Genomic DNA, 26,052 nt, shown 5'->3' with positions numbered 1-26,052 from the left:
AAACAGCTCCAGTTATTTTCATTATAATATAGCGGGAAAGTCAGACTCACACCTCACATTAATTTCAATCTGAGGAATAAAAGTGCTGCTGAAAACATTACTCTGCACCTGGCTGGCAGGCTTCAGATCTAGAGAGAAAAAAACAAGTGGTGGGAAAAGGATGAATAATCTGTCTCTTCTAAAGGTACTCTGACAAATCCTACTGAACACAAGTACACAAGTACTGACAACAATTATAGATATCCTGAAGGGTCGTGATAAATGCACAAAACATAATAGTAACATTAAAGTTCTCACCAACATATTTGGTTTCAGGTTTTGTTCTTTGTTTTTATTTTTTATTTTTCATTTTTCCTAAGAGCATGTTAATATTTCATAAAACAATGACATACTAAAATAAATTAATAGAAATAAGTACGCCAGCTAAGATTAAAAAAAAAAAAAAAAAAAAAAAAAAGCTTGGAATGATATTTTTCTTTCTTCAGATTTAACATTGCTGGTTGTGACCTAAAACCTCTGGTGTTACTTTGAAAAGGCACATGGGATGGCAACTCATGCACAATTCATTTTAAGTGCTCTGCTTCTACAATTGTTTTGTTTTGTCCTCCTTTTATTCCTAATTCCCTTCATACAGCTCAGCATGTATGTTTCCACTTCAACCCAAAGCCTGCATCAGTAAAATGGAACTTCAAAACAAACCTGCCAGGATGTTAAAATGCCAGAAACAATCATTCATTTCATAGTTTAATCTTCACTTTCTTGCTGGCTCATATTGTTGTACAATTAAAAACATAATGATGTCAGTAAGGACGCCATGCCCAAATGAGTCCAAATTAAATCCAGTGATTTTCTGGGAAACTGTAAAGTTTTGAGATCTCAGAAGGAAGGCGATGCTCAAAGTTTCTGGGAGGAGTCCTCCCCCCTCCTCTCTCTCTCTCTCTCTCTCTCTCTCTCTCTCTTCGGGGTGACACGTGAAACTTTCCCGAGGAGTTGGTTGGTATGTGTGCTGCGCTGTGCAGACGGACGGCTTACAGCGAGAGGACCACCGCACTCCTGCCTATTTTTAGAAGTCTGCCCAATGGGGGAAAACGGAGGAGCTTGAAGAAACGGCGGAGGAAAATCTCAGCTGCGCTGCCATGAGCTCACACGACACCGCAAAGTGACGGAGGAACAAAAGTTGCCAGACGTCCATCGCTTCCTTCCAGTTCAATTTCACTTAAAACGACCCGCAGTGGCCCCTTGGAGCAGCGCAATGGCTGCCCAGTGCGACACATTGAGTGGATACTTGCAGCAGTCGGATCACGGCTCCAACAGCGAGCGCAGCACCGACTCCCCCCTCCCCGGATCAGAGGAGGACCTCAGCGGCCCCCATCCGCTCCCAGACCCAGAGTGGACTGAAGAGAGGTTTCGGGTGGATCGAAAGAAACTGGAAGTCATGCTGTTAGGTAAATAATGGCTAAATGCAAACGAAAAGAGAGCATTTAAAAAAAAAAAAAAAAAAAAAGAATTTATGGTAGAAAGTTTATTCTGATTGTTTACTCGACTTGTTGCAGCCCCCCGCCAATCCGTTTGCTTTACTGGTACTTAAAAAAAAAAAAAAAAAAAAATTTAAGTCAAGAAAAATGTTGAGATAATGGTCAGAAAAACTCAGCATGCCACGAGCGTGAACCGGAAGTGTCAATTAAGACTGTTAAGACTTGTCAATTAGCTCTATACCTTCCGTATTTTACACCAAATGTCACAAATAAGTTGTCAAAAAAAAAAGCTGAACAATAAAGCAAAATGGTGCGTGTTTAAGGTGTTTAAAAGTTCAACAAAGTTCTAAAGACGCAGTAAAATCATCAATGTTGTATCCGTCGAGATTTCTTATTGATGCAACAACGTTGCATGACCACAGGGTGTCGCTGTACTAATTCCTGTGGCGCGTGTGTGTTTGTGTGTGTGTGTGTTTGTAGACTAAACTGAAATTGACCTGGACATTAAATTGGCTTCGTTTAAAAAAAAAAACAAAAAAACATCAGCAGATATAAACAGCGGATGCAACACTGTTGGCATTGAGCCTGGAGTTTTAGTCCAGGAGGAGAAAATAAAGTTTCAATTTGTCATCAAATGAGCAAATCCAATAGCAGCATTCTTTGATATAGTGCAATTATATTACTGTCTCATAACAAACTACCTTAAAACTCAATTCCCACTCACTTTTCTAGTGAGTGTGGCTTTAGTGTCTGTTCACCAGTGATATGATGGATTCAGCATCTCTTTAACAATTTGCAAGTGACAGTAAAGAGTTAAAGCAGAAATGACATGCTTGTTAAGAGAGGCTTGACTAGTTTTTGCAGCGATGTCTCTTAAAACTCAAATGGTTGTGGTAATTTCTCACAAATTTCAAAACACACAAGTGTAATATACAAGTATTAGGTAACAGGGCTGGACTCTTTATCAGTTCCACAGGAAGACAGTAAATTGGATGTGAAGCAGCCAAAAGAGATCTCAGGAGGAGCCTTATCAGTCATGAACATGTTGAAAAGAGAAAAAAAAAAAAAGGAAGACATTACGTGTGTCAACATTGCTGATAGATTTAGATGATCTTTTCTCTGTTACTCGATGAAAGCTGCTCATCAGCAATTTTTGAGTGTGCTCTTATTTGTCTCAAAGTTCAGGATAGTAGCTGGTCTTGAAATAGGTTTATCTTACACGCGCACAGATGTATGCACACATGTAGCGCCCCACGAGAATGTCCTGTTTGTAGCCTTGCAGCTCGGTACATTCCTCAAAGCTCCATGTCATCTCAAACTCTTCCAGGAAAACAACTTAAGCAGAGGCCAGCCCTAAATCTGAGTCTTCCGGAAATACCAGCGCCACGTCACACAGCTTCACCTAAATGTTTCTGCTTATGCATCTGTGGATGTAACGCCTGTCCATTTAAGTGAATCTTTGCAGTTTGTTGGTTTGGTCTCTTTATCTGCCAACATCTTGTTTTCCTTCATGACATCATGGCTGACATTGCTCATGTTAACATTTTCGCTGTGATGCAGAGTGGAAACGGCTGCTCCTGGCCGCTCTGGTCAGCTGCGAGTTAAAAGTTTAAATGCAACGCTATGTCAGCCGTGAAACTGTCGTAACCTTTGACCTGTGCGCCACCCTCCCCTGCAGCAAACCAGGAAGTCTGGTTACATTATCTGTACCGTGGTTATGTCTCAAGTAGATGTTTTGTAGTCCTATAATCAGTTTTTTTTTCCTATATGATGCATTAGTAGCTCCAAAAGCTAAAGTTATCTTCTGAATTTGCCAGGATCGCTAGATCCGAAACTCGCATGCTTTTGCTCAGAAGGTGTCAGTTTAAATCTTAATAAATGACTCTTTCAGCCTCTTCCAGCTTGGTTAGAGCTTTTTAACATCTGGCTGTGTTTTGATTGGACAAGCCGTACATTTGAATGTGGTCAATCATGTCCTGAAGGCCAGAGGTTGGATCATAATTAAGTCATTTTATGGGAAATCCAGTTTGGTTTTTGTTGTTTTTTTTTCTTCTTCCTAGCATTATATTGTCTGTAACGGTATCTTTGGCTTGTCTTTCCTGGAAGATGGAGGGCAACTGATCTTCGTGAAAGAGTCACAGGTCAACTCATGCCATAATTTCTTCCTGCACAGAAACAGTCCAATCTGTTGGCTCTATTAGGTGGTATGTCGGCACAGGTTTGAATTTTTGGGGTTATGATAAGTATCTGGTTTTAAATAGCCAAATATTTAACATACTATTCATATAAATTATGCCACATTACTGGAAATGTTAAATCGTGAACTCTGGAAACAGCATTTGCATCAACGGCATTACTATTGGTCATTCTTTCACTGTTTAGTGCTTTTAAACACGATGACAGAGTAATGTTCACTTATTGAGAAATTGCACATAGATACTAGCTTGAAATATAAAATACATGTAAAAGTTGCAGGAGTAAACACTAATACACTGTTTTTAATTTACATTTGAAGTATTTCCATCATCTCAACTTTTTTTTTTTTTTTTTTTTTTTAAATATTTCCTAGTGGACGGACTTATCTAGCTGACTAACTATTTCATTAAGGTACAGCTTGAGAGTTATGCTTATAACTTAATTTACTGGAGGATATATAAAGTGTCCAGCTATAATGGGAGTCACATTGTCTTTTAAGTGGTATTTGACTATGCCCAGAAGGCCAAGGTTAAGGGTCAGACTGGAGAGAGTGGTATACGTAAACGTTGCATAAATTCCAGTGAATAAAAATGACCCAGAAACTCTCTGTGCCCATTAACAGATGTCAGCGAGTCACTGTCAGGCCTGTGCTGAAACAAATCTGAAACACATACATGAGCGCTACTCTCTGGATCAGACATATTTTGGCGCAATTTACATGACGAGAAAATGGAAATTATTAACTGCTCTGCAATTACAAATTTACTGTCTCCAGCACTGGCAGGGATGCAGGGTTCTGGGCTTAGACCTGTAAGTAGTGTGAAGTGACAACAAAATCTCACCCTGACTCCTCTCTGGGTTACCGTTGTACTCTTGGCATCCTGGAATAGAACTCCAGAGTTAATGGCTTGGAGACCTTAACGGGAGCTTGAATGCTTGAAAGATGCCTTTTTTGTGTGTGTGTGTGCGTGTGTGCGTGCGTGCGTGCGTGTGTGCGCAGGAGGCGGTGAAAGAGAACTTGTCTCTTTTCTATGTTTGTTACAAAACCAAAAGCAAGTATGGGAAAGAGGTAACATCTTCTCCAACAATGATCAGGCAAACAGAGTGTGTCATCAGGCTCTTTCATGCTGTTTTAGGCATACATTAGCTGTGTCATCCTCTGTGTACGAGTCAAGTTGAAACGCTCTAGCTTTGTTTCCACGTTCTGACATGTAATGATGATAGTTGGGTGTTGTTTGTGACTGAGAGTGCTGGTGGGCTTATGTGTGCACACATCGTAACAACATGTTTGCAGAGAAATGGTGACAGCAACCTACAATTAGGCTAAGTCAATTGAACTAATTTGTTCTGCTCCCAAACCACAGACTGTTATTGGTTAGCCTTGTTTAACAATGGCACAACTGGTGTTAATTGTTGTAATAGTGTTGTTTTACCATATAAAATCAGCTCAGCTGCTTTAAATAGCACAATCTGTGCTGATAATTGAAACATATCTTCTATTAAAAAATGAATTTGTTGGGTGCAGATTTAGCCAAAAACATTCAGTTTTAGATGACAATGGAAACTCTTTTCTGAAAGGGGAGCTGGAACCTGTTATAAAAATATGATTATTATTATTCTGAGAATGACTTCTCTGGCTTTTATACTCTTATAATGAGGGTGTATGTGTGCGGGCCTCATCCTCCTCTTCCTCCTGAGTGCTGAGTAAGACTCACAGACAGGAAGTGAACGTCTTGTGGGGAATGTGCTGCAGGCTTTCTTTTACTCCCATTCTCCCCTTTATTGCTCCCTCTTGGATGTTCAAACACTGCCCTGTTGTTCCAGCTTCCATCAGATACTGCAGAGTTGTCAGACTCTCCAAAGTCCTTGTTTGACACAACATCGTAATCCTTAATTTAAGCGTATTGTACCATTGCAGAATATATATTTTTTTATAGCTATACTGTGTAATAATGTGTTGTTATTATCCTCTTTGTGTTGTTTTGATTGGAAGATAATTGCACTGCAATGCCTTGTGGCTTTTTTTAAAATTTTGTTTTTATTTGATTTGTCTAAAGTGAAAGTAAAGATGGAAGAGAAGAGAACTTAGATGGAAAACCCACAGACTTTGGAAAAAAAAAACCAGTAAAAAAAATGCAAAAACAATAGACAGGTCCAGCTCTAGAGAGGAAAATGTATGTGAAAGTCATCTGTCTTTTAGAGATATTGTGATCTATGTACCAGACTCTGGTTAGATTCTATGGGAAGAGTGTGTTTATAGGTGTTAACATACTAAAGCAGTGATTGTTTTATTTTAGATCTTAGGATGACTGTTTGAAAAGTTTCCACTATGGGGACAAATTCTCAGTTAGACATCAGCTACGCTTGCTTTCCACGGTATTTCAGGTCTCTGTTGTGGTGCAAGACGTCAATTGCCTTTGCTTCAGTATGCTCTATTTTAGTTGCTGTCCCTTTAAGACTTTGCTCTAAAAGGCCATATCTTCTCTGATTTGTCAAAAATTATGAAGTGGGAGGCAGCTTCACGGGATTCACTTGGCAGGGATTGGGGAAATGTTGATGTAAACAAGAGAGCGAGGAACAGACTGGTCAAGCGCATTGTCTTATCTGGCAGATAAAATTTCCCAGTCAGAGCTCCAGACTGACTTTTGCCACTGGTGCGTTTTTTTTGTTTGGGTGCACGGGCAAAGAATTTAGGTGCATCACAATTTTTGGCAAGTTTTTATTGGCAGTTCATTTTCATACATTGTAGGAATTGATCCTTACACATAGACAATGAACATTATTAAAGTAATTGTGAACAATAATGATGTTTAGAACAGTGTTTTGTCTTCATTTGAAGCATGAATATAAAGTAGAAAAAAATAAATAAACTTAAAACATTCACTGAACTCTCACTGAGATGAATTTAAGTGAACATGTCAAACTGACATGCTTCCTGAGGTTGTGCAGCTTCTAGCAAAATTTCTTTCTCTGCATTTATCATTGATTGTCATCTTGGACTTGAATTTTGTGAAAAGTAGCTCCTTTTTGCCTTTATTATATACCACGTTTTTGGCTGCTCACATAGCCATAACATACAGAGTTTTAATTTTCTCTCTCTCTGTCTATTTTTTTGTTTTTTTCTACGTATAGTCTTCAGGACACCTCAAGGTGCAGCTCAAACACACACAGTTAGCTTGATAAAGGCTGCTCTGCTATTCTAGTGACTTTTCTCTACCAGTACATTTACTGTAATGCTTCACCAGAAAAGGTTGTAGCTCTTTCTGGTTTTTTAGATATAAATATAATATGCCCAAGCAACCACTGAGCTACAGGGAGAGGTTTGGTCCCGGTGTTGCAACACAATCTGTGACCGTAGGGGATGCTAATCTACATTTATCTGCACGTGCATCTTAATAAATGAGCAAAATCTTAAAAACACTTGTGTAAAAATAATTTAAATATTTAACTTAAATCAGAGTTCATCACTTATGTCACTCTTCTGACATGTGACCCTCACATTGTCAGGATCACACAAGTCCCCATTTCTGAGAGCTGTCACAATGTGGGACTTTACTGACCTTCATTAGCATGATCTCAGATTTCAGTTTCCCTACTGAGGGACTAATAAAGGTTTTCCTATTCTTTATTTTTATACAAGTGTATCGCTCATCTGCTAAGACAGTGGTTCCCAAAATGAGGGTCGGGTTATCACAGAGGGGGCACAGCAAGGCTGCATAAAACTGGGAGTTTTGGCACTGGACAAATTTGTACAAATACCAATGGGAAACGATGCATCAGCAAGAGATACTTGAAGTACTATAAAAAGAGAAGAAAATATGATGGAGCATATCCGTCCCTGTGCTTGACCATGTAATGGTAACATGATAGTAATCAGTGGTGGGTAATTAAGAAACCACAGTGTGTTGTGTGTATCAAAATATTATCATCTGATATTATGGCGAATGAAGCCAAACAAGTTACAACACCACTTGGAGACTTTTCGTCCTGAATATAAAGAAAAGCCTGTTGGTTACTTTGGAAACAAACCACCCAACTATCATATATGGCAGAGTTATTTTACTAAAGCAGCATCCATCTCCATCTTGAAAACTCTGCTTACCTGAAGAAGTTTGCAGAGATTCCTGGTTTAAAACATTTCACACCAGCAGAAGAACAGATAATGATACTGACTCTGAAACGGTTTTAACAATTGTGAATTACACTAAACTAAACTGATGCATTTCTTAGTATGTTTCTTTGGTTAATGAGACGAGGTTAGGGGGGGGGGGGGGGGGGCTTGCCATTATTGTCATCAATGAAAAGGAATCCCTGAAGGAAAAGTTTGGGAACTACTGTTCTAAGATATACATTATGCAGAGAAATGGACTAGTGCCCCCTGTGATCACAGATTCTGGTGGGTCACAGATTTTGCTGTAACACCGATACAACCAAGAAAACTGGTCGCACTTAAGAGCTTTTTGCTTGTATTTGCAACCAAAATGGTTTCACTCTAGAGCCCTGCCAATGGTGAGAACTCAAGGCTTTGTTTAAAATATCTGTAGTTGTTGCAGCAAACGATTATCTGCTAGTTAATGTGTTGAAGCAGTGACAGTTATCAGAAAAGCATGGTATTGTTTGTTTTCTGAGCTGTTTTGGTATCTGGTCCAGCTGCTTGTAGATATACATCCCAGCATCTAGTAGACATTCCATGCGTTTACATGGGAGTTTTAATTCCGAATAAAAGTTGATTCCGCTTCAAACTGATGAAAAACGACCATGTAAACACTTACCGGTAATTCTTAATGCTATTTTCTATTCAGAATTAAACTTAATTCCGATGCAAGTGTCTGGTTTATTCACATTTTTAATTCCGATCTATTTAATTCCTCTGTCATGTAAACCTTCGTTCCGCTCTAAGTTAATTCCAGTCGTTCTGAGCATGCTCGTTACCTTGTCCTGTCCTGATGACGTGCGTTGTTTTGCCTCCCGTGTTCAGTGGTCTGTCATTCATATTCTTCTCAGTTGCTGCAAAAAGTGAAGTAGTATGCTCGTGTTGAGCTTGTACTTCAAAAATATTATAAAAATAGCAGCGAAACTGGTACTTATTATGTAGTTTTTACAAGTTACAAGTAAAAAGACAAGGAGCCAACTTTGTTTATTTCCGGTTTACATCATTCGTCATGTGCACCCTCTGTCCAATCAGAACCCTTCCCAACCCGCCGCTCTAAAGAGGAATCAAGTGAGGACATGTTTCATGTAAACGTTAATTCAGAATTATCTTCATGTAAACTTGTAAGAGAATAAGTTAATTCCGAATTACTTAATTCCGAATTATTCATTCCGAATTAAAAAAAAAAAAAAAACACACCACGTAACCGTACCCATTGAGAAGCTCCACTGAAGACAGAAGTTCTTTTGACAATAAAGGTTTCCAGCAAGGAGCGGAGAGTGTGTTGATCTGAGTTTTACAAGGTAGTCTTACAAAATATTAACAAGCTTATTTTATCCCTTTTTTTTTTCTTTTTAAAGAATGGCTGAAATGAACCAGAAACATATTTCAGTATTGTAGGTTGAACATGACAATTGGATGAATTTTCTATGTTTGACATTCTATGACCCCTCCATGGAATTTAGTCTCTGACTGGTTGCTGTCTTTTAAAAAAAAACAAAAAACAAAACAAACAAAAAAACAAACACCAGAAGGTGGTAGCAAGACCAGGAAGCTGTAAGCAAGTGTGTGTCAGCTTGTTGCTGACAGATAGAGAAGTTGTGTGAAGTAGAGAAGTTTACCTGCCGCAATCATTTTCATTTGTCTTACTTTTCTGTCTTTTCTGCCCCATTTGTTTTAAGACAATATTAACTAAACACGGCAATACAACAAGCTTCCATCTGTACTTAAGACTAGGGCTGGGCGATATGACCTTTTAGTAATATCCCGATATTTTTATGCCATGTCACGATATACGATATATATCTCGATATTTACCTTAGCCTTGAATGAATGCTTTGGTGCATACAATCACATCAGTAAGATGATTTTGTGTCTCCATTAAAACCTAATTGCTCATACTGCATTAAGATATGCTGATTTTAAACATTCATGCCAAAAGGATGAAATTGTAACGAAGCAAACTGATCAAAACCGCATTTATTGAACAGTTAAAGCAGTGGCAGAAACATGTCATTTTAAAACAAAATAAAGTGCCTTTGCATGATGTAATAAATGCAACGTATGAAAATAGGTGCTCTAGGGGGGGGACTTTTCAAATGATGAACTATTATAAGGCTTTGCTTTATGGATACGTTTTTGAGTTGTCGTGTATTTTTTTTTAATTGCAGAGTTTAGCATAGAAATCATTCTTATAATACAGGCAGAATGTCCTCGTATTGTCTCCAATAAACGACTTCAGCCAGTTTTTAATTCAGGATTTGATTCCCACTGCTTTCTGTACTTTCTAGAGACATGACGAGCCAGATAAATATGCTTGTGTCACACACAGTGGATGAGGTCAGTAAGTGACAGAGGTTGTGAATGTAATCAAATATGATTAATTATTTTTGCGTGACGTGAAAAAATTTGTAATTTACATCCCACTCTGTAATCCAGAGCGGGATCAGTGGCGGATTTGGCTGTTCATTGTGACTGTAGGTGGAGTCGTGCAGGTGTCCTCTCTGTTCCTCTGACTGGCTGCAGCTGCAGCCGGAGCGACTGAGTGCTTTAGGACGGGGAGAGACTCTCGTTCGTAACAATAACTTTACAATATGTGCTTTAAAGTCAGTCGCCAAAACACCAGGAAAGTCTCCAATAACTCCTGTAAAAGTCGCTAGATTTGTCGCTAGTCGCTTTTCACAAGAAGTCGCCAGATTAAGCGAGAAAGTGGCTGCACGCTGCCTCTCATGATGTAGCACGTAGCTCACGTTATGTACATAACTAGGTGCGCTTGCTTTAACTCTCCATGCAAAGCGGTGCAGAGTCGAGGAGGGAGAAAACCCCGCCCACAGCTAAAAACACCTGCGTGGCAACAGGATACTCGAATATGACGAATATAGGCATTTTCTATATTCGCACAGGGGACTAGCCACGATATCTCGAGTATATTCGATATATCGCCCAGCCCTACTTAAGACCTTAACAAACGGGCTAGCTCCATCTTGCCGACATTCCACGCTCACCGGGGTGTTTAACCGACAGATTAAATATAAACAGAACAGTGCAAGATGCTGTGCATTCAGACAACATGGTTGGTAAAGTGATGCTGCCCTTTAATATTGCTATGAGACCATATGTTCCAGATAACCACATTGCCAAAACCCCAGGAGAAATCCTGATGTGTTTTAGCAGACTGTGGACTGGATGAGTTTAGTTTGAACATCGAGCTAAATCTTCTTTAGAAATTAAAGTATTTCGATCTTTGAAAGAGTGTACTTTAATTATTATAGTATTATTTTAATTGAAAATGGTCTCAAAATGACAACAATAATTGCTTGACGCAATTTTAATTGTCAATCATAATAATTTCTGAGATAATTAATTGCATGGCAAAATTTGTTACCATGACAGGCCTAAAGGTGGGTTTGGGCAGCGCTACAAGGAAGGAGCAGGGGAAATGGATATGATACGGTTTTACAGCAGAAACTGAAGTTAGATTATATTAGTATAAACAGCTTTGTCTGATTTAATACCTTGTTTAAAAAAAACAAGTTTTGTGTAAGTTAAAACACTGCTATCCCACCCTTAGATTTAACAATTTTTTAGATACTGGTGTAAATAGGACGTCCAGTGGTTCTGTGAAGCCTTTTTTTTTTTTTTTACTGTTTGTCGTGTCAAAGAAAGGTAGCCTAAATCGACAAAATCACGTGTGACCAAATGAACCGTATTCTAGGACAATGTGTAATAATTAAAAGCCCATGTTGAAAGCAAACATTTGTCAAACTAAACTTAATGGCAAATGCAGTTAAACTAGTGACTCTCTTCTTCTTTGCCACCTCTCCTCTTTTTCTCTTGCTCCTTTTCTTTGCTGTAGATTTTGCTGAAACATGCTGATACAATTATACAATTCTACCCGACTTTGCTTACACGTTGAATTCCTTCATCCAGGGCATGATGAGGCTTTCAGAAGCTGTAATATAATTGAACTTCAGTCGGCAGAAAAACCTGTAGTTCATTACTCAAGAAAATAAAACCAGGAGTCCTATTTCAACAATCCAAGTCGAGCTGGAGTGCTGTGACCCATTTCTATGCTCCTGGAACTGTAAATGGGCTGAAATGAATACCTGTTTTTCTATGGCCCTTGAACCTCTTTTTCATCAAATCTTTTCAAAGCACAGATTTACATTCTGTCTGGTTTGCGGTTGCTATTTTAGAAATGTTTCTTTGGTGGGGTGGGGGTACCCCTTAACCTACCCCGCACGCGCGTGCTTTCACCACACTCACATGAATGCAGAATCTGACATACGCACACGCACACCATCCAGCCCTCAACCACTCCCCCAGGAGCTTCCAGTGTTTATATATGGATAACCTTGGGTTTTGGTTTGTTGTTCTCTCTCCTCATTCAACATCCAGCACAATCTGCCTTCTCTCCACTTGCCCTGATTGGAGGGAAACATTTTTATGAGAGCACCTTTTGAATCTAGTCGTGGCCATTGCCAGAATTTTTTTTCCTCTTGAACAAAAGAGAAGGGGCATAAAAAAAAAAAAAAGGGAGAAATGAAAATATTAGAGTAGGAGGGCTGTGACGATATGATTTTGTCCTGATTCGATTCAGATTTGTTTGGGTCCCGATTCGATTTAAATTGCGATTCTCACAATTCTTTGATATTGCTGATTTTTGTTGCTTACAACAACAAAGAAAAATGTAGATTTTTTTTTTGTTTTTTGTTTTTTGCTAGTCACTTTTTAGGAAAAAAACGACAGACAAGTAAAAAGATCAATAAAAAAGAAATAAATATGACAAAAAAATTCTGATAGATTATTTTTTTATTTGGAAAAAAAATAGATTTTTTTTTTTTTTTTTTTTTTTTTAACCAAACAAAAAATTGATTTTAAAATCGTGGAACAAAAAATCCTGATATTCGATTTTTCGATTTGATTTTCCCACTCCTAAAAAGTAGTATAGTTTAGTATAATAGTTAATGGTTAATATATTAGTGGACACCTGCCATAACATAACTAAATATGGGGACAATTTTCTTGGGTGTATCAAATAAGCCAAGTCAGAGGTTGAGTAATGAAATGGAGTAACTGAGCTAAGACTTTTAATCATAAAAAAAAGAAATCTTGTACATTTCCTAATGGTCCACGGTAATGTTTACAGGCAACTCTTGGCCTGTTAAGTGAGACTGCCTCCCTGTTCTCTGTGGGGGATCTAACACAGTAGATACCAGGCACCAGGAATGTACAGTATTGTGTAATGACTTGGCAGCACTCACACAAGGAAGATGAAGGAGTAGAAGATAACCCAAACATGTAACCAACAACAGTCTGATACTGGACATCTTATTTCCTGAACGGGATCATCCTACTGCAAAGCATAATGTCTGTTGATAAGATTTGTAGATAAATGAGTGTTTATGAACGTGATAAAAATAATTATGGTGACACGGTGTGACCACAGCCTATTTTTAATCATCTTTAGACTGCTGCATCCTTTTAACCTCTAGGCCTGTGTGTGTACTTTGTCTAGTAGGCTTTTGCTTTTGTCAGACAGCAGCACCTGGTGCTTACTGCATTTGTTTTATAGCATCATTGCTAAGCAACCCTGCAACTGGGGGAGAGGCACCATGTTGAGACCAGAGGGTGAATTCTGCATAATGTGGAAAGATGACAGCTGGGTATGAACTCTGTTTACTAAATCTTGAGATGTTTAGCTTAGATCAAGGCATTAAGGCCACATTTTCTAAGATTTAACATAGATAAAGTTCATGGAAGTCATTGCACCTGATAGGAGATGGTTTCAATAGATTACATCTAAGTTCTCCACTTTTTATCTGTAGATTATGTCTTTTTCTGTGAGCCTGCTTCTGACAGTGACAGGTTTTCTCAGTGGTACCTAAGAGGATCAGAAAAAAAAATCTGTGCTCTGAATTTGTTACAAAGTATCAAAAAACAGCATTAATCACCCAGCCAAAGATGAATAATTAAAATAATCTGATGATCTGAGCTGATGTGGTGTTTCTCTAATATCTATAATGTTGCGTTTCTACTTCTTGCTTCAGAAAATTAAGTAGATTCTCATCCAAAGGATGTCATGAAGGCAGATAAGTTGGTTAACTGGTTGTCGGATGCAGAGTTTGGTGGCATATTTTGCTTGCTGGTAGATGAAGGACGCAATTAAATTAATCTTTATTTGAATAACACCACTTGACAACAATGTCATCTCAGGGCACTTTACAGACACGTTATATTACTCTAGTTGGCTCACTAACATTACTTGTTTAGGACAGTCAAGTTTTTTGTTTAAATTCTCTACTAGATCATGAAACCTTTTTTAAAACCAACTATAAACAGATTATCTGTGAAAATTTGTGTTAAACAATTCAGTAAGAAATTATTTTTGATCTTCTAACTTATTTTAATCAACTTTATTTCCCTGTAAATGATACAATAAAGGTGAAAAAAAAACCCAGGTTGAGTCTATTTACATGCCAGGACTTATGGAATACTTTTGCATCAGGAGAAACAATGTTTGTTCAGACCAGTGAACTTACCAGTCAGTTCAGACTGATTTTCAGGAGGGATACTACCCATCTTTCTGTGTTTTATTTTGTTTTTCCTCTTCTCAAGATGGACTTAAAAGTGGAAGCAACTGACCTGCATGGATAATGACACATAATTAACCTAAATAAAGTATCTATCAGTAATATTGGTCATTTATCACAGTAGTTAAAAATATTTAAAGAACATCATTTTTACCAAAGTAAGGGAATGCATGCATAGACATGCAGGTTGCTTTTCAGATTTAAAGATCTTGTGTCTATTATCAGGCTACTTTTCAAATATCACAGAAGATGCAAAGTGAAAATCAATTGATCAGTAAAAACAAATTAACCCCAAAGATCATGATTGTATTACTAAGTATGTTTGTCTGCCAGTTTATATTAAAACTTTCCACTTTTCCTTTCATAAACAATGTCTGTGTTGAAACTTAGGAAGCTTCTCTTGCAGGACTGATAATAAAAATCATATAAAGTAGACAGCTGGTTCTGTTTTAGTTGTATAATTCCCTCATCCTGAGTTGGTGATTAGATATCGCTTAGACTCGGAGAAACAGCTGAAGTCTGTCTTAGGGGCTGGAGACTGTTGTTTAGGTGCCAACATGCATGCCAAAGCAGTTCACAGGGAAACTGAATTGTTGTCCATTTTTATTTAGATCACAGCCTCAAAGCTGCACACTGCTTGCCAGCTGCAAGGTGATGCGTTTTGTCCCTGAAGTTAAGCATCCAGGCTTGAGCAGCGGCCTTGTCATTGACAAAACAATCAAACTAAAAGCTATTGCTTTTATATACTTTTATCTTTTGTAGATTTTCATCAGTATTCTGAAGCAGCTGATTATGATTAGAGAGTGAAGCCAGTAAGCAGTGGGGCTAAAAGTAATGCTCAGGAAATGGTTTGTTGTTCTGTTGGAAATATCTACTCACACACTATCACTATCTAGTCCATAACACAATGAATCATCCATTTTGTTGCGTTATAAACTCCAGATATTATAATCTACTAAATGTACTGAAAAACTGTCAGATTAATGTACTGGATTAGTACAATGCAAAGATCAGCATAAATACCGCTTTCAGCTGTTCTCACAGCAGATGTAGAGAAGAAATTGTCATCTACCAGTCAGAAAATAAGTGGTTTTGCATCCAGTTTTCCCCTCAGTGTCAAGGGAAATCACACAGATATGTGTTCCCTCGGGGATGAGGCAATGTGCACAATGGTGATGAGGCGACGCATGTACCTTTTGTGTGACCTCATTCATGTCTAAGTTAGGACTGAGTGCAGCGCAGTGACAGGCATGCTAGCTATGCACTGTGTGCTGGAGTTTAAATGATTTCAGCTTGGACGCAGTACCCTGTGACAACATGTTGACGCATGTAGTTGGAGGGAATCTGGCTGATCTCAACAAATCACCCACCTCAGAGAAACTGATGCTGTATGGCGTGATCACTGCCTTAAAGTTAGTTCTGGTTTTGGTGAGTCTCTGCAACTCTCCCCATTACTCCTCGCTTACCCCAAAGTAGACCTGGAAGCGATCTCTGTACAGGTGCAGCTCCTTCATATGCCTAAAGTTTCCACTCATCTCTTGTCACAAGAATATAATGAACTCAAACCCTCTTTTAGCTGCTGCTTGTGGCCTCCTCCCCAGTAAAAGTAATACCAGGGCTTTCCTCTTGACAGCCTGACAGATCCAAGTCTGCAACTGGAAAAAGTAACTGCTTCCTGGATATCTATTCAGCTGGCTCACCACTGGTACCAAACTTGGACATGATTTGGACCCTTCTCCCCTGCTTTGCACCTTCACATCTGAAGTGAGCAGACTGCATGCCACATCCTATGTGAAAGCTCTTAAAGACTGTGAAGACAAAGTCGAGTATGAGTGTGTGAGTGGATGTGGCTTGTGGTGTAAAGCGCTTGGAGTGATCAGAAAAGCAGCATGTAAGTGGAATCCATTTTCCTTTTACAACAGGTTAAGGTGTTAACTGCATTAGCAAGAGGCGAACATTTTCTTACTCGTCTTGCCTACTTGCTGCCAGCGAGCATCTGACTCTAGAATAGAAATACATTTAGAAGTTCATACAGTTGTTTAACCAGTGAGTTTGCCACTTGGCATACGTGTTTTGCATTGTCTGATGAGGTATGTTTCAGATCTGCAATCCAGAAGAAGGATGGTTAGAAACCTCTTCATAAGACATAGAAAATAATATTTTTCCTCATCTTTCAGATAGTTGAGATATAGTTTATGATCTGGCTTCTTTTTTTCTTAATCTGTTTCTTAATTTGTTTCACTTACTAACCACTTGACATGAATTATCAAATAATTATATGATTATCATGATTTTTTTTTTGGATTTTTTTTTCTCTCAAATATAAAATCATAGCCACTGGAATTAAAAGGTCAGCCGCACACACTTTTCTGTGAATATCCAAAGTTTCATCTAGGGCTGCGACAAACGATTATGTTAATAGTCGACTAATCTGTAAATAATTTTTTAGTCAATCAGTTATGATTATTTCTGTCACGCCCACGATCTGTGCTTCCAGTTGACGCAGCTCTTTTTACAGGCTCCAGTATGTTTTATCCCACTTTCTTCATTTGCATCATATGAATGTCACCCTGATTCCCAGTCAGTCACAACAATAATGTCCTTTAATAAGTTAAAAGATTGACTCCTAAACCAGTAGAATATTGAATTTAAGCTTAACAGCTTACTAGTAATTTATTTTGAAATATTCAAACTTATCTATAGTGTCATATCCAAGCTGTACAGAATTTGCCTCCAAAAGTAAAGCAATATTTCAACATCTTAATTTTTGTAGAATTGCATTGAAATGATTATTTACATCTTGAAAAAGCCTGTTTTATAAGGTAAACAAGGGCCAGAATCCTTTAAAAAAAATTACTGAATCCAAAAGGTGATCTGGATCAACACCAAAATTAAATCACTTCTTCCTTTTCACATTTCCAACAACTTCTGAAACTTTCATGAAAAACTTTCCATAAATTTCTGAATTATCTTGAACACAAAAAAAACAGATAAACGGCAGTAAAAACATAACCTCTTTGGCAGAGGTAACAACAGCACATCGCTACTTTGTAAAGCTAAAGCCATCTGCAATGCTGGAAACCATGACTCCGGGGTGCTTTCATTTCAGATGCTCATGCATGACTGTCGTACTGCTGTGGTATGCCAACTCTGCATGGCAGACTACACATTTCACCTGTTTGACACTTAGTTTAGCGTGAAATATCCCCAAACTTGGGAAAAAAGTTGCGCCGCCGTCAGTTTCTTCTTCGTTGTTTGAACAAAGACGTTGCACAAAATGACAATACTGCCCCCAGCACTTCCTGTGGTGCTTTGCATCATTTACTTGGTGTTTAGAGTTCTTATACTGTCTGAAAAGCTGTGGTTGGTAAATGACGTTAAGTTGCCTGGCGCAGTGTTTTATAAGCAAAACCGTTAACAAGCGTTTATAACGCGACACGTCAACAATGAAATTTTGTGTCGAATTTTCATTGTCGACTGTGTCGACAAATTGTTGCAGCCTTAGTTTCATCCTGTGAACTGTTGTAAATATTGCCAGTGCAACAACTATTCATAAATGTCTTCTTTAGAGACAGAGACCTGACAGAATTACAAAATGCATTCATTTTTTTTACCTGAAATGTGCATTCTCACAAGACAAGTTCATTTGCATTATTTTTATTAAACTTGTAAAGATTCGCAGAGGCTTTTTTTTTTTTTTTTTTTTTTTTTAACTCGCAAGCACCTGCCTTATCGCCACACTCCGTAAAGAATATTTTGCATATAAAAAGCATTTTTGGGTTCAAAGTTGTAAGTCGTGATTGTGAAAGAACAGCTACAAAATGCAGTTTCACAAATGCAAAGTTGAAATAACAATTGAAGAGCAAAAGATGTTTAGTTTAGTAATGTGCATTTTATATTCAGACAAATAAAGTTATTGATAAATTATAATAAAATTCTGTTTGTGAAAGACTGAAGCCGTGAAATATGTTTAGAGGATTCAAAGGGGCCAACAACTTCAATCCCTTCAACCATAATCACAGGCATTACAGAAGACTTCAGCTACTCAGCATCTGCACTAACAAAAGTAAAAGTAGCGCAGATCTGATTAAACTAAACGCAGACAAGAAAACATAGACTCATACCAAAATAATTCCGCATTATGACTTGTGTTTTTTGGACTGTATTGTATTTCTTTGGCAAATGGGTGAATGGACAGCAGCCATGTGCTGTGAGGGCTAGAACGCCATAGTGATCTGTTAAAAATCATACTCCGCTTCCTCGACACGAACACTTTCAGGCTCTGTCAGTCAGGCAGAACAGGGAACTTTTTTCATTCAACACCTTGTCCACACGAATGTAAAAGGTGTTTTGACTGTTTTCCCATACTTCATTCCCAAAAAGGGAAAAAATCTTGAATGTACACGGCACTATTCACAAGGAAAAGAACTCTGCTCAAAAAGAAGCATTAGAAACAAAACATATCTAGAACAGCATGAGTTTCACAGTAATAATGACTGACTGTGTATAAATGTGGTACACTCATCACAATATCCTCTAAGACACTTGAAATCTTCAGTGTCTTATTACACTTCTGTCAAAGCATTTCACTCTGAGAAACAGACAAAATATTTTTTATTAGTAGTTTTATGTGTTCTTTCATACCTCTTACAAAGAAACAAAGATGAAAGAAATATTCTAAAGCAACACCCAATTCAATCTGAAAGTTGCTGCAACGGCTAAAGGTCTGATCATGTCTCAGCCAAAAGCAGTGATGGTGACTGTTGGATTTGTGTGGGTTATACAGCAGCAACCTCTGTTGTTCATGCCGACATCTCTGCTTTTCATTGTAGTTGGTGCGTAAAGTTACGTGCAAACGTAAAAGCTCCTCTTAAAGTTATCTTAGGCGCCATTTTACTGACAAACTATGACGCAGCAAGTCAAATTCTCTAGCTACCTCGTCCACATGATGATCATAGACCGAAAGATGGACGGAGCCTTCGGCGGTTAAAAGTGAAGCCTATGTGGAAGTGTATAAAACTGCAGTCCCCCCCTCATCCACTAGGGGCTGCAAAACAGAGCAAATCCCCATAGACTCCTATGTTAAAAAGACCAACTTCACAGCAGAAATAAACATGTTTACAGCCTGGTTCAAAAATCGATTTTTGGTTAATAGGTCAGGTTTACCTTCATGACAACTGTGGGAGGAGTGAATTTTTTTCTAACTCGCCCGTTTCAAAGTGATTTAATCTCGAAGTTTGCCATATTTAGGGGCGTGTCCTTTTGATTGACAGGTACCTGATCTCTCCAAGTTAGAAGAACGTAGAGCAACCGCGATTTTTAGCCGGTTAACAACGTAACTTAGCTTTAGCCTGCTTACCTCCGTTAGCTGGTTAGCTCATGTTATCTCCAGCTTAGCTTGGTTAGCTCTTAGCTACAGAAAGCTCAGAGTTCGCTCAATGTCAATCATCCACCATGACGCTCACAGCCCCCCTCTCAGCTCCACCTCTTTGCCCATATACACTACTCACAAAAAGTTAGGGATATTTGGCTTTCAGGTGGAATTTATGGAAAATGCAATATGTTCATGCTACAGTATATAATATCATAAAAGTAAGACATTTAAGTAGAAGGATGCACTACTGATTTCCTCATCTCAAAAAATTCATTCAACACAAAAGGTAACAACAATGGTAGTTACACCACAACAAAAAATTTGAACGTCTCAATATCTCGTCATGTGCCCTTGAGCATCAATTACAGCTTGACAACGACGTCTCATGCTGTTCACAAGGCAACTTATTGCCTGCTGAGGCATGGCATCCCACTCTTCTTGAAGGGCAGCCCTCAGGTCATTGAGGTTGTGGGGTGCAGGGTTTCGAGCCTCTACACGACGGCTCAGCTGATCCCACAGGTTTTCAATGGGATTCAGGTCTGGAGAGAGTGCAGGCCATTCCATTTGAGGTACACCAGTCTCCAACAGCCGTTCCCTGATGATGCGGCCTCGATGAGCAGGAGCATTGTCGTCCATGAAGATGAAATTAGGCCTGTGCTGTTCATGTAGGGGCACAATCACTGGATTAATGATGTTATTCAGGTAGTATGGGCTTGTCACTGTACCATTCACAAAGTGTAGGGCAGTTCTGTACCAAGTGGACACCCCTGCCCACACTGTAACACCGCCACCACCAAAAGCTCGCCTGGTGACAACAGTGGCTGATGCATAGCGTTCTCCCTGACGTCTCCAATATCGTTGCCGGCCATCATTTCTGCTCAGTGTGAATCGACTTTCATCAGAGAACAGCACTGAGGCCCACTGGTTCCTCGTCCAGCGTAAATGCTCCCTGGCCCATGCAAGACGATGATGCCTGTGCCTGGTGGTGTGGTCAGGTACCCGTGCAGGTCATCTAGCACGCAGACCACGCTGATGTAAACGGTTTCGAATGGTCTGACATGACACTTGGGTGCCTCTCACCTCTCTTAAACATGCCTGGAGTTGAGTGGCATTCATCATCCGGTTTCTCAGGGCAGTGTTCACAATGTAGCGGTCATCAGCACGGCATGTGGCCAAAGGACGTCCACTTCTAGGCCTTTCTATGACTCTTCCAGTCTCTCCATATCTCTGTTGCAACCTGCTGATGACACTCTGTGACACTCCAAGCTCAGTGGCCACTTCTGTCTGAGAACGTCCTGTTTGAAGCATCGCAATGGCAAGGGACTGTTGTTCCATTGTTAGGTGTCGTCTTGGTCTCATGATGTCAAAATGTGAACAGCATGATGAGGACAACCGTTTAAACACCAGCTCTAATTGAACCAGGACATTTATTGGTCAATTCAAGGATCACACACCTGCCGTGTTTTTTGCCGTTAAGCTCCTTGTTAGAGAACAGCAACTTGTGCAAAATTTATTGAAACATTTAACAGTTGGACATGTGCATTTAAAAGCTTAGAGAAGATCACATTAAGTTCACCTGTACAGGTTTGAATGCATTTTAGGCTTGTTGTGAAATTTCACCCAAAAGCTGAATATCCCTAACTTTTTGTGAATAGTGTATGTATTTTCCGGGCGAGACAACACGCATGCCTCTGCCAAGATGGCGATGGTAGGAACTGCCCACCGAGCTTCAATTCAGCCCCTCAGAAACCTATGTATGACGTCAGGAAGGCTCCATCCATCTTTTTATACAGTCTATGATGATGATACAGTAACTGTGCATATCTTCACCCTGGCCGTCATGTTTAAAATTATCAGTTTTAAGGGACCAAAAACTGCATTAGTATGAGGAAGATGGCAGGAGATCTAAAGGAATGTGTATGTGTGAACAGGTCCTCTTTAAGACATGCAACACCATTCCACCGGGCTTTGTGTGGCGGTATGCACATGTTTGCTTGTACCTCAGATTGTAAACTGGGGTGTTCTAGGATGATGTGCATCCTGTCTTGGTTTTCTCTTTCTGAGCACTGGTTTTATTTATTAAACCAAGTTTAAATGTTGTGATTGTGAGAATTTGTAGCAAATTCTAGATGGCGATATGTGTATGCATGTGCACCCAACCCCTCTCACTACAAAAAAAGGGAAAGAATGCACTGTATAAAGTCCAAGTTTGATCGTTTTACACATTTTTGTTTCATTTTATCACTTCATTAAATCAGCAACTTGCTCTTCAAATAAGAATGTGTACGTCTTTTTTTTTTTTTTTTTTTCCCTCACGCACATGTATGCTTTTTAAAGCTCAGTTTTTATATTTTATAACAATGGCATATACATGGTTAATGTAGCTATACTATGTTTATACATCTGGCCCCAGGTCTACAACCCCCATTTTATTATTTGGTGGTGACTGAATGACTGATACTGTATAGCATGTCAAATGTAAATGGCTAATGGCTTACATATGTACCATCAGCAGTCTTTGTAACTTGGCTTTGTTTGAACTTTTTCTCACTTTCAGCCTTCCACTAAACCTCTGCAGTATCCGACAAAAAATATATCAAATTGTGAAAACATTCACATCAAATTTGTCTTTTAATTTGATTTAGTAAGGTCCACATCTTTATTGTTTGCGGTATTGTTGTGTGTGGACTGAAGTCGGAACTGTAGAAATAAAGGCTGTTTACATTCCTCCTGTGTCAAAACAGCGGAATCTCCCAGAAACTTAGTCTTTCCGCAAAATAATGAATCCCAGACCTTGTTCCATCTGGCAGCATAGAGTCCTGTGTGCTTTCCACTGCAGTTTCTCTCCGTCCTTTGCATGCCGTGACAGTGATTGGATACATGAAGTAATTTTCGTGGAGGGAATTTGAGGATGTGGATGTGAATAACTTTAACTATCGCGTCTCTTTTGTGGAAATTCAATTACAACCAAATTAATTGCTTGAAAGCCAGCATGTTATTATTTGCTGCATATTTTCAGAGAACTGATTGCAACATTTGATCTTTGCGAGATAGGCCTTTGCAGACAGGGAGGAACACTGCATTGTCCTAGCATAACCTCTCACAAAAATGCTAATAAAACTGAGTTAAGTTTTTGTAATTCAGGGCTAAAGAATACAATTTAATGCAGAAACATTGTATTAACATGGAATTTTTTGTAAAGGCCTATAATTTGAATTGGGGTTTTTTCTGTCAGCATTTTAAATAATAGGGTTCTTTGTTATCTTTATAATGATGAGACATGAACTATGCATTTTTGTGGGAAAATACCTCACACTGCTTTGAAAAAGAAAGCAAATGTATGCAAAAGACACGTTGAGTCTGCTTATTCTTTTCTAATTCAGTGTGACTCAGAAATCACATTTATAAGATAGTTGGGTCAAAATGAATCCTGAGAAAGTGAAATTAGCATTTTTCTTTCCAAAACGTTGCCAGTAAGTGGGCGACTTTGAAATCTCAGATGTCAGTGTGACATTTTATATAAGAATAATAATAAAAAATCTGCTTTTCTGTGAGTTGTTCACCTTTTATTCATGTTGGCAGTTTTCCTCTTGGAAAGCGATGGTTTTTATTCAGTTTTGATTTAACTAATCTGTGACTTATCTGTTCTGTCTGCAGTGATTTCAGTTAACCTGGAGATTGAGTTGTGGGTTGAGGTTATTGGGAGCAGCTAAGTGCTTCAGTGATTTACTCTTACATTCCCTTTTATACTGATCGACTTAAACTGAACAATAAATATATGTAAAAAAAAAAAACTAAAAAAAAACAACCTCCACACCACTACCCACAATGCAACTGAATCATTGACAGTCAATCTAAAAATTGGATGACATTCCCAACCGCTAGTCAAATTAATGAACTTTGAGGCATGACCACACAAAGGGAGTGAGCGTTCAGGGCTGTCCCACTCTGAAATTGGACTTGTTGACACCATTATACATTCTTTGAGGGTATAAATTGACACATATGATGTAGTTAGTCTCATAGCAGACTGCATAGTAAAGAAGTCCAATAGGAAACTGTCTGTCCCAGTGTTTGACACATGGCTGTTATTTATTACATGTAAATACATTTGTATGTGTCCTCACTCAAATATCTGCATATGATTTATGTTTGTGGCTTTCTTGACTTTGATTTTTTTGCCAAAATGTGTCTCTTTCTGGAAGTGGCTAAAAGAAGCAAAAAAAAAGAAATGTGAATCAGCAGTCTGTCAAGTTTAGACTTTGTTTTATTGATGATGCATGTAGAACAAAAAAAACATGCAATCGAGGACAGGATAAACCATTGTGATTATATCCTGTTCCTAATATTCTGTCCCTTTAAGCCAGCGATGTCCAGTTCCAGTCCTCGAGGGCCACAATCCTGCAGGTTTTCCATGACTCCCTGCTCCAACACTCCTGACACCAGTCATTGTGCAGAGATTCATAGGTTGCTGGATTCCTTTAATGTGAGCCAGTTTGTATGAACAGGGATGCATAGAAAACCTGCAGGACAGCAGCCCTCAAGGATTGACTTTAGACACCCCTGATTCAAGCCCAAATTAATTCAGACACTTCAAAAGCTCTGTAGAACATGCAGCCGTAATGCAAGCTGTCTCTGTGTGGCTTTTGCTGGTGATCAATGAAGGCTTCATCTGGAAATATTGGCAGAAATGTGCAAAAGTCTAGCTGGATACAGTGTTGTATGTCCATCTTTCAAGCTGTGGGACTGTGTGGTCATGGACCAGGAAACCCAGTAACAGCAGTGCTGAATTCAGCTGCTGCAGTAATCGCAGCTGAAGCAGAAGCTTCTACACATAAAGACATTAAAGCAAACATCTGAAGTAACTGGATGAAAAGTTATGGATAATGAACACAATTACTTCAGCAAAGTACAATCCTTCCAGTTTGTTTCCGGTTAAACTGGTACGAACACAGACTGGATCGCCAGAAAGCTCCAAGTTTCTGAGACTCTAGAACAGAGCCTTATTCTCAGAGGTGTACTGGTTCAGCACCTCTGAGAATAGGGTTAAGCATAAAATAAAGGTTTGCCTTAAATGACAAATGTCCCGAGTGCAGCAAGCTGAGAGGTGAACTCATGATGTTGTGATTTGCACGCTAAACCACTTTTTAACTCAGTGGAGCATCAAAGCAGATAATCGTCCTCTTTAATCTCAGGGCTGACGGGGCACTCTGCTGCGTGTGTCTTCCCATGGCCAGTTTACACACATGCCAACAGAATGTTATGCTCTCAACATATGGCACATTTTCTCACTCATGTCCTGTCACAGATTCCTTCAACTTTCTGGATTCATATGCCTAAACTGCTGTTTTGGTGTTAATAAATTAGTTAATATTATAGCTCTTTAAGTTTAACCACAACCTATTTTGCAGCTCATGTTCATAAGTTTTCTATTTGTTTCCAGTTTCATGTTTGTCTCATTTGGACTTGAATATATAAAATATTGAAAACACTTCAGTTGTTCGGGTTAGGGGGCTGGATTCCTTTTTGTTTGTCTTAACTCTTACAGGAAACATGCTCATTAATGGTGTCTTTCATAATCTCGGATAACTTCAGGCCACCTAAGAACTAAGCACTTCAGTCAGAGCTGCTCTGTGCAAAAGTAAATACTGGATGTAAACACTTAAATGTGATGTCGCTGAGACGAGCCATGTTTTCCTAAATGCACCTAATTTGGTCATCCTTGAGAAATGTATAAATTATTCTTATTAAACAAATTCAACGTGGTATAAAGTCAGATGGATTTGTAAATCTGTTGCAATCAACTGTTCAAATCACATTGTATAGTTTTTCCTTTATTTAATGGAGAATAAATGTAAAGTTTTAGATTTCTCCCACATATGTGTACTACCTTTCCATTGGCCTATCGACCGTCTGTCCTCTGATTATGCACGATATTTGATGACATGCCAAGTGCCTCACGGTGAGCATCAAGCATACTAAAATTACTTAACCTTAGCAAAAGTCAAAGGCTTTTATTACAGCTGAAAAGGTGTCCTTATGTGATGGTTTTCAGTAGTTAATGTCAATATGAGAATCTAAAAGCAGTTGAAATTTTAGTCAGGTTTGCATTTTTATTTCTTATATCATGCAGGCTGGGATCACTGTTGTCCTTAAAGTTACAGTTTGCACAATCCTAATCAACAGGAAGCATTTGCAACCACGCATAGCCTTACATTTCTTTTATGGATAAAAGAAAGTTTTCCAAGAAAATTAAATCATTTA

At 38.7% G+C, this 26,052-nt stretch overlaps 1 protein-coding gene across 2 annotated transcripts in view; it reads left to right on the top strand.

The window, feature by feature from the left end:
- The first annotated feature begins 930 nt into the window (after window positions 1–930).
- Window positions 931–26,052, top strand: part of bicc1a (BicC family RNA binding protein 1a) — a 72,804-nt gene continuing 47,682 nt past the window's right edge. For both annotated transcript variants that reach the window (XM_079249196.1, XM_079249195.1), the window contains exon 1: window positions 931–1,445. In XM_079249196.1, coding sequence (XP_079105322.1) covers window positions 1,253–1,445 — 193 coding nt within the window. In that variant the 5' untranslated portion in view covers window positions 931–1,252. The remainder of the gene's footprint in view (window positions 1,446–26,052) is intronic.

This window comes from Telmatherina bonti (genome assembly GCF_933228915.1).
Source record: "Telmatherina bonti genome assembly, chromosome: 11".
NCBI lineage: Eukaryota > Metazoa > Chordata > Actinopteri > Atheriniformes > Telmatherinidae > Telmatherina > Telmatherina bonti.
Note: the sequence above shows the minus strand (reverse complement) of the source record. Positions and strands in the feature narration are given on the sequence as shown.